Raw genomic sequence first — 7,952 nt, forward strand, 5'->3', positions numbered from 1 at the left:
CATTTCACAATTTCACTGCGAGCACGTCGCACGCAGTACTTTACACCATGAAGTTCATACCAATCCTCTTTTCATTACTGCTGATGGCACTCGGCCAAAATGCGACCAACCCACCCACGCCTACCATCACAGCGCCGTCCACCACAGTTGCACAACCCGTTACACTTGCACCCACGACGACTCCTCCGGCCACTCCCGCGCCCACCACTACGTCACCTCCAGTAATCACGTCACCTCCAGCAACCACGTCGCCTCCAGCAACCACGTCGCCTCCAGTAACCACGTCGTCTCCTGTAACCACGTCTCCTCCAGTAACCACATCACCTCCAGCAACCACATCACCTCCAATAACCACATCACCTCCAGTAACCACTACGCCTCCAGAAACCACCACGCCTCCAGTGACCACTTCGCCTCCAGTGACCACATCACCTCCAGTAACCACCACGCCTCCAGCAACCACGACTGCTACTACTTTGGCGCCACCTACCACGGCACCAGTCACTGAAACGTCTGCGCCCGTGACCACCGCGGCTCCTGTAACAACTGCGCCAGCAACGACCATAGAAACAATCACAACAACTCCTGCCCTTTCCACACCGTCGCTTCGACCGGTGACCACGTCCATGAGCACACCCACCAAGACACCAGACACGACCGTGACTCCAACGACAACAAATGCGACTGGAAACATTGCGGCCTCGCCGCCCGCGCCAACAGCCATGCCAGTTGAAAGTACCGCCAACTCGAACGTGATTTGGATCGTTCTGGGCGGTGTCATCGGCGCCTTGGCGGCTGGGATCTGCATTGTGTTTGTGCTGAAGCGGTCTCGAAAGGACCAAGGTCGTGATGACGACGTCATTTCCAACTATGGCGGCGGCAACCTGAGCTCGCCGCAAATAGGGGACTACAAATCGAACTTGTCCACGAGCTACCTCCTACGGACCGTCCCGGCAGTTGTCTCGCCATCCGCCATCGCCGATCAATCGCCGCCGTTGGTCGTAGGGGGGCAAGTAAACATGCCAGACGAGGAGGAGCAGTACTACAGTGACCTGGACATCTCCCGACCGAGCACCCCTGCAGAAGACATGGTGGTGCGTCGACCAAATGGATCCCCGAACCTGTGGCAAAGCGCCATGACCAGCAGCCCCCGTGCGTTTCAGTCGTCCGTGTTCCCGTCGAATTTGTCCGACAGTTACTCCATTCGCCCCAGCGGCTCCAGCGATGGAACGCCATCGGAATCGTTTTCGATCGACCGACTTACCCCGTCCCGAGACCCCCACTCGCTATGAGTCCAATATAGCCCCCCCCCACCCCCACCCAGCACATGATGATTTTTGTCATAACGTGTCCCTTGAAACAATAATATTGAGGTTGTAGTCGCCTCCACGTCACACGTGTGGCCATGTCAGTGACGTAGTAAACTACGCAATATAAATTGACTTTGCATTTTGTGTTTCAAAGGGGTCAAACTCAAAGTTTGGTACGATCCCCCGCCGAGTCGTCGCCCCAGACGCACCAACGTTATGTTAGATCGGCAGTCCCCATGGTCCGGCAATGTTGTGCCAAGGGGGTGAACCCGCCAAGGCCAGCCTTCGACGAACGACGGGACCAAGTGTCGGCCAGCGGGTGCGTCGGTGACACAGCACGCATGTTCACTCTCTGCACGTCAACCCCCCACCTCAGTGACGACCCCATCTTGCTCGAGGCAAAAGTATGCACTAGTACGGCGGACTAATTCGGTGGCGGCGTATAGTACTACTACTGTCTGTACCCTGTTATGTGGTATCGAAGGATTTACTGTACTTGTCATGTAGTACCAGTATCTATCTACATCAACCAACATCAGGGTATGTCTATCAGCTAACGCGAGCAGCGTCCTCATCACACGACCCAGTCAGTAGTCCATCGTTCGTTCAACCTCCCGGTCCACACAGTTACCCAAACTTGCTAACAGTCAGATGAATTTGAAAATGAATAATACTAGGTACGTGTGCTACTTCGAAGTAACTAATACTAGTAGGACACTACTAGTATCAATACTACATACATCAACCACCAGCGAGCCCGACAAGTAGTAGTAGACAGTTAGTTACCCCATCAAGTAAGTGTAGTGAGTTTATTCTTCAATGTACGAGTCAAGGGGCGGGCACGAGCACACGAGGTTGCGGTCGCCAAACACATTGTCGACGCGACCAACCGTGGGCCAGAACGCCTTGGTCTTGCCTTCGTTGTGCCACGGCGCAGGGAACGCCGCCTGGGTGCGCGAGTACTTGCGGTCCCAGCTGTTGGCGGTCACCACGTCCACAGTGTGGGGCGCGTGCTTGAGCGGCGAGTCCTCGACGGCGATCTTGCCTTGGACGACGTCCTCAATCTCTTGGCGGATGAGGATCATGGATTGGCAAAAGCGGTTCATTTCCGCGAGGTTTTCGCTTTCCGTGGGCTCAATCATGAGCGTTCCTACGACGGGCCACGACATGGTGGGCGAGTGGAAGCCAAAGTCTTGCAGCCGCTTGGCCACGTCCTCTTCCACGATGCCGTGGGCCTTGAACGGGCGGATATCGATGATAAACTCGTGCGCGCACGTGCCGTTCTTGCCTCGAAACACAATGTCGTAGTGGTCTTCGAGGGTCTTAGCCATGTAGTTGGCATGCAGAATCGCGTGCGACGTCGCCTTGACTAGCCCCTGTTCGCCCAGCATGTGGATGTACATCCACGAGATGGGGAGGATGCCCGCGGATCCAAACGGTCCGGCGCTCACGGCCAAGTTGGCCTTCTTCACCACGTGGTTGCCTTCGCCGCCAGTCAACACGACGGGGTTCCCGGGCAAGAACGGCGCCAAGTGAGCGGCGACCCCGATCGACCCGACGCCCGGTCCTCCGCCACCGTGGGGGATGCAGAACGTCTTGTGCAGGTTCAAGTGGCACACGTCGGCGCCGATGCCGCCGGGGTTACACAGACCGACTTGGGCGTTCATGTTGGCGCCGTCCATGTACACTTGACCGCCATGCTTGTGGATGAGGTCGCACATGTCCTTGACACCTTCTTCAAACACCCCAAACGTGGACGGGTACGTAATCATAAACGCGCCAAGTTCGTGCGCGTGCTTGTTGGCCTTTTCCTCCAAGTCGACGCGGTCAATGTTGCCCGAGTCATCCGACTTGACCACAACCACCTTCATGCCGGCCATGACGGCGCTGGCGGGATTCGTGCCGTGCGCCGACACCGGAATCAAGCACACATTGCGGTGGTGGTCGCCGTTGGCTTTGTGGAAGGCGCGGATGGCCAAGAGACCGGCATATTCGCCTTGCGCGCCAGAGTTGGGCTGCGACGATACGGCGGCGAAACCCGTGATTTCCGCTAAAGCCTTGTGCAGCGTGTCGATCATTTCCAGGTACCCGAGAGTTTGGTCTTCGGGGGCGAACGGATGTACGTTGGTAAATTCTGGCCAGGACACGGGCTCGAGCTCGGCCACGGCGTTCAGCTTCATCGTGCACGACCCGAGAGAGATCATGGACGTGTTGAGCGCCAAGTCCTTGTCTTCCAGCGACTTGAGGTATCGCATGAGTTCGGTTTCCGAGTGCTTGGAGTTGAACACGCGGTGCTCCAAGAACGGAGACGTGCGCTGGAGCGACGCGGGGATGCTGCTCGATTGCACCTTGGCGGCGGCGGGCTTGAGGGCGTCCAGCGCCGCCGCCGACACCACCTCAGTGGCGCCAAGGGCATACAGCAACTTGCCCACGTCAGAGAGCTCGGCGCTCTCCCCAAAGGACACGCTCACGCGGGAGTCGCTGATCACGCGGACGTTGATTTCGTGGGCGTTAGCGCGGCGCTGCACGTCGGTGCCCGAGAGGCCGGAGCCGGCCAAGTCAATCTCAACCGTGTCGAAGAAGTGGTCGTGGACGAGTGTGGCCTTGGTGTGGCTGCGCACACCCGCCGCCAAGGTCGCGGCAAAGAGGTTGGAGCGCGCGGCGATCTTGCGCAGGCCGTCGGGGCCGTGGTAGATGGCGTACGACGCCGCCATGTTGGCCAGAAGCGCCTGCGCCGTGCAGATGTTACTGGTGGCCTTGTCGCGACGAATGTGCTGTTCGCGGGTTTGCATGGCCATGCGCAGCGCGCGCTCACCGCGGGAGTCCTTGGACACACCGATGATGCGGCCGGGAAGTTTGCGATGGTACTTTTCGGACGTGGCGATGAAACCAGCGTGGGGACCGCCAAACATGAGCGGCACCCCGAAGCGTTGGGCGGACCCGACGGCGATGTCGGCGCCAAACTCGGCGGGGTTCTTCAAGTGCGTCAATGCCAAGAGGTCGGTGGCCACAACCACAAGGGACTGGTTCGCCTTGGCCGCGTCCGTGAGCTTGGTGTAGTCTTCAACGGACCCAAAAGTGTTGGGGTACTGCAAGAGCGCGCCCGAGTACTCCTTGGTGGAGAAGTCCAAGTCGGTGAGAGGGTTTCCCACGACCAACTCGATGCCGAAACCTTCGGCGCGGGTTTCCAACACGGCCAAGTTTTGGGGATGCACGTCGCGCGACACGAAAAACTTGGCGCGCTTGCCGTTGAACGCACCGTTGCACAGCGCCATGGCTTCGGCGGCGGCGGTGGCCTCGTCCAGCAACGACGCGCCGGCCACGGGGAAGCCGGTCAAGTCGCTCACCATGGTCTGGAAGTTGAGGAGCATTTCCAGGCGGCCTTGCGACACTTCGGCCTGGTACGGCGTGTACGCAGTGTACCAGCCGGGGTTTTCAAGCACGTTGCGCTTGATCACGAACGGGGTCAATGTGTCGTTGAAACCGGCGCCGATGAAAGACTTGTACGTCTTGTTTTGCGACGCGATCTTCTTGAGCGCGGCAAACGCCTGGCTTTCGCTCAACGCTTCGGGTAAGTCGAGCGGCTTGGTCAAGCGAATCTCGGATGGGACGGTCTTGCCGATCAACTCTTCGATGGAGTTGACGCCAATCTTCTGTAGCATGACCGCCGTGTCTTCTTCACCGGCACCAATGTGGCGGCGCGCGAATTGGTCCGTCAACCGGTACGCGTCCACGGTTGAGAACACGCGCGACACATGCGACGCCTTGCTCTACAGAAGGATAGTCCACAAGCATGAGAACAAGAAGGCCATCAACATGATGGTGTGGTTGGTTCGTACGATGGCCGCACGGCTGCGGAGGTGAGTGATGGAGCGGAACATCGCAAATGATGTGGCTGGCCTTATGCGATTCAAAGTCGTGGCCTCAACGCACGACTCAAAAAAACCACCTCGGAGGATATTATTTTAAGCACAAATAATGTTGACTTGAAGTAAAGATGAGATGACATTAATATTATATTCGCGAGGAAAGCCCCTCGTCGAAACGGATCTTGCATTTGAATTCCAGACCTTCTGGCACCACAGGTCTAAGGGACATGGGATTGGCTGAGCCAGGCGATCTGATACATTTCTCGAGAAGGACACGTGCTGAAATGCCTATTTTGGGTAAGGATTGTATACTTGCTTCAAATGAAAACATACAGGGAGTGCGGTCCAAATCATTTAATATAAATCATGCATAATAAATATAGATTATGTTTCTTTGAAAGTTGAACTTGGTACGTTTTCGACGTGTCAAAGTGCCACCATCACGTTGACAGCCATCGAATGCGTAGACCTTGGTTTCAGTATTACGTCCCAGTTCCATCGGATTCCATGGATACAATTCGGTCGACATACGAAATTGAAGTATATTCTGCGGACTCATCATGTGAAGCTGGAAGTCTTTTGAAGCTCTGGCTTCCAGCTGCTGCCACAGCTGGCTAATCCCAATTTCATCACAACTCGAGTGATTCCAAAGCTTCGTTCCTTTGACATGGATGGATGCATTCATCATGTGCACCAAATATGACGTGATATTGTAGACGACAGAGTCTCCAAGACTGTTGTGCACGCGCAGTGGAACCGCCCCAAGTCAACAGCACCAGTGTGTCAATCCCAACTACAAACGTGGCCAGAACTGGAAAACTTCGTGTGCACGTGTACACTATGTAGTTCAGTTAGGGGTATGTACAAGCAATGGGAATGACTATCACTGTAGTGTACCGCAGCTCTTGTGTATCGTTCACTAACTATCCGTAAGCCTTCTTGCTTCGAACTTTGGATTTGTACACGGAGCGCGTCTTCCTTTCATCTTCCAACAGTTGGGCCCACAGAGCATCCGTGTGTGCCTTGATCGGTGCTGGCTGTGCCGTGCTCGTAACTAGGGGTTTGGCTTGGGTTGGCACTCGTTTTGCGTGCTTTTTTACTTGCTTTGAGAGCCCGCGCGCGGATTTGGTCACGGTCAGTTCGAGCGCTTGCAGGTCGTCCCACGCAGCTTTGGCGACTTCCTGGTCGCGCGTGGCGTGAGACTGGGCTTCGTTATGGGCGACAATGGAGCATTGCCGCAATGCTTCGGCAAAGTCCTCATTGTACCGATGGCTTTTGGTAGCGTTTGCCTTGTCTTGACGCGGTGACTTGAGGCGAAGAGGTACGGCAGGGGGAAGTACGCTCACTTGCGCAGTGTTGTTGAGAAGTTGCGCTTGGAATTCAGGATTGAACACGCCGTTCTTCGTTTGCGCGGCGAGTTGCACACGAACTATATCCAGCGACGCATTTGCTTGTGGATTCCCTGGCTCCATTGCCACGATGGATTCAAGGTCTGCTTTGGCATCCTACACATTTCTTGTGAAGCACACTTCCAACAATGCTGGCAATGCACCTTCAAGTTTCCCAACACCATCCGCGCCTGCGCACGTCGAAACAGCGCTTTGATGTTGACAGGATCGAGGAGAAGCACGGACGAGCAGTCTCCCTCGGCCAGGGCGGCTTCGTCAGGTGAATCCAGCTGTAGTCTTGCAAACGCTCTGTTGCATAGAATGGCGGCGTTCCACGCTGGATCCCCATCTCGATCAAGCGCCAGTGAGTAGCAGTCTATGGCTTCGGCAAAATGACCGAGCTGAAACGCGGCATTTCCCCGGGCCTTGTGGTCCGCCGCGGCCATCATCGTTTCACCACGAACAGGTGCGCGATCTTGTCGAAAAACAATTTCAACCAATGGCATGCACTATAAATCTCCTGGACCAATCACACCACGTCGATAAAAAATGTAACGACGTCGATTGGCAGCTTCTGAGACGAGGGACGCTGTCCCAACCCAGCACTGACACCCTGACATCTTATATATTTATTATTGCAATCAAATTGACCCGGCCCTTAGTCCAATAGAAAGGACACGCCAGACTTCGAAGATTGCGAGGAAAAGTCCCTGGCCGTTGCGGGATTTGAACCCACGCGGATCTCACCACGTCACATGTGAGGCAGGTACTTTGACCACTGCGCTGCAAAATGCATCCTTTATCTTGTCAAAATAGAAACATACCACTGGTAAGTTCGTTCACTTTGCAGCCCTAAATCACATTGCACTTTTCACATATACTATGTACTGGGATCTCACCACGTCACATGTGAGGCAGGTACTTTGACCACTGCGCTGCAAAATGCATCCTTTATCTTGTCAAAATAGAAACATACCACTGGTAAGTTCGTTCACTTTGCAGCCCTAAATCACATTGCACTTTTCACATATACTATGTACTGGGATCTCACCACGTCACATGTGAGGCAGGTACTTTGACCACTGCGCTGCAAATTGCATCCTTTATCTTGTCAAAATAGAAACATACCACTGGTAAGTTTGTTCACTTTGCAGCCCACATTGCACTTTTCACATATACTACTATGTACTGGGATCTCACCACGTCACATGTGAGGCAGGTACTTCGACCACTGCGCTGCAAATTGCATCCTTTATCTTGTCAAAATAGAAACATAGCACTGGTAAGTTCGTTCACTTTGCAGCCCACATTGCACTTTTCACAGTGTCATATGCACGAGCAGTTTGTGGAAACATCTTGATGGAAGCATGCGTCTAGTATTGACT

The 7,952-nt window shown here is 54.9% G+C and overlaps 3 protein-coding genes across 4 annotated transcripts in view; 1 reads left to right on the top strand and 2 right to left on the bottom strand.

Moving 5' to 3' along the window:
• H257_01764 (hypothetical protein) overlaps positions 1-1,292 on the top strand; it is a gene marked incomplete at both ends in the record, with an annotated part of 2,493 nt that extends 1,201 nt beyond the window's left edge. Inside the window, one exon of the mRNA XM_009825134.1 lies at positions 133-1,292. Coding sequence (XP_009823436.1) covers positions 133-1,292 — 1,160 coding nt within the window. The remainder of the gene's footprint in view (positions 1-132) is intronic.
• A 655-nt stretch (positions 1,293-1,947) lies between these two features.
• Positions 1,948-5,231, bottom strand: H257_01765 (glycine dehydrogenase). Its single transcript, XM_009825135.1, has 2 exons — positions 5,150-5,231; positions 1,948-5,080 (listed from the first exon to the last, which is right to left on the bottom strand). The coding sequence occupies exons 1-2, from the start codon at positions 5,189-5,191 to the stop codon at positions 2,120-2,122; spliced, it is 3,003 nt and encodes a 1,000-aa protein (XP_009823437.1). The 5' UTR covers positions 5,192-5,231; the 3' UTR covers positions 1,948-2,119.
• A 535-nt stretch (positions 5,232-5,766) lies between these two features.
• On the bottom strand, positions 5,767-7,055 carry H257_01766. 2 transcript variants are annotated; one of them, XM_009825137.1, is made up of 3 exons: positions 6,732-7,054; positions 6,077-6,684; positions 5,776-6,017 (listed from the first exon to the last, which is right to left on the bottom strand). In XM_009825137.1, the coding sequence occupies exons 1-2, from the start codon at positions 7,014-7,016 to the stop codon at positions 6,103-6,105; spliced, it is 867 nt and encodes a 288-aa protein (XP_009823439.1). In that variant the 5' UTR covers positions 7,017-7,054; the 3' UTR covers positions 5,776-6,017; positions 6,077-6,102. The 2 variants fall into 2 exon arrangements, with proteins under 2 accessions (XP_009823438.1, XP_009823439.1); XM_009825136.1 differs by having other exon boundaries at positions 5,767-6,684; positions 6,732-7,055.
• Between the last annotated feature and the right edge of the window lie 897 nt (positions 7,056-7,952).

The sequence above is a fragment of the Aphanomyces astaci genome, assembly GCF_000520075.1.
Source record: "Aphanomyces astaci strain APO3 unplaced genomic scaffold supercont1.3, whole genome shotgun sequence".
Lineage (NCBI taxonomy): Eukaryota > Oomycota > Saprolegniomycetes > Saprolegniales > Verrucalvaceae > Aphanomyces > Aphanomyces astaci.

Coding starts and splice junctions, on each gene's coding strand:
- H257_01765 (XM_009825135.1), bottom strand. CDS start 5,191: ATGTTCCGCTCCATCACTCACCTCCGCAGCCGTGCGGCCATC. Junction 5,081..5,149: donor TCCGCAGCCGTGCGGCCATC/GTACGAACCAAC, acceptor ATCCTTCTGTAG/AGCAAGGCGTCGCATGTGTC.
- H257_01766 (XM_009825136.1), bottom strand. CDS start 7,016: ATGATGGCCGCGGCGGACCACAAGGCCCGGGGAAATGCCGCGTTTCAG. Junction 6,685..6,731: donor TGGTGTTGGGAAACTTGAAG/GTGCATTGCCAG, acceptor AGAAATGTGTAG/GATGCCAAAGCAGACCTTGA.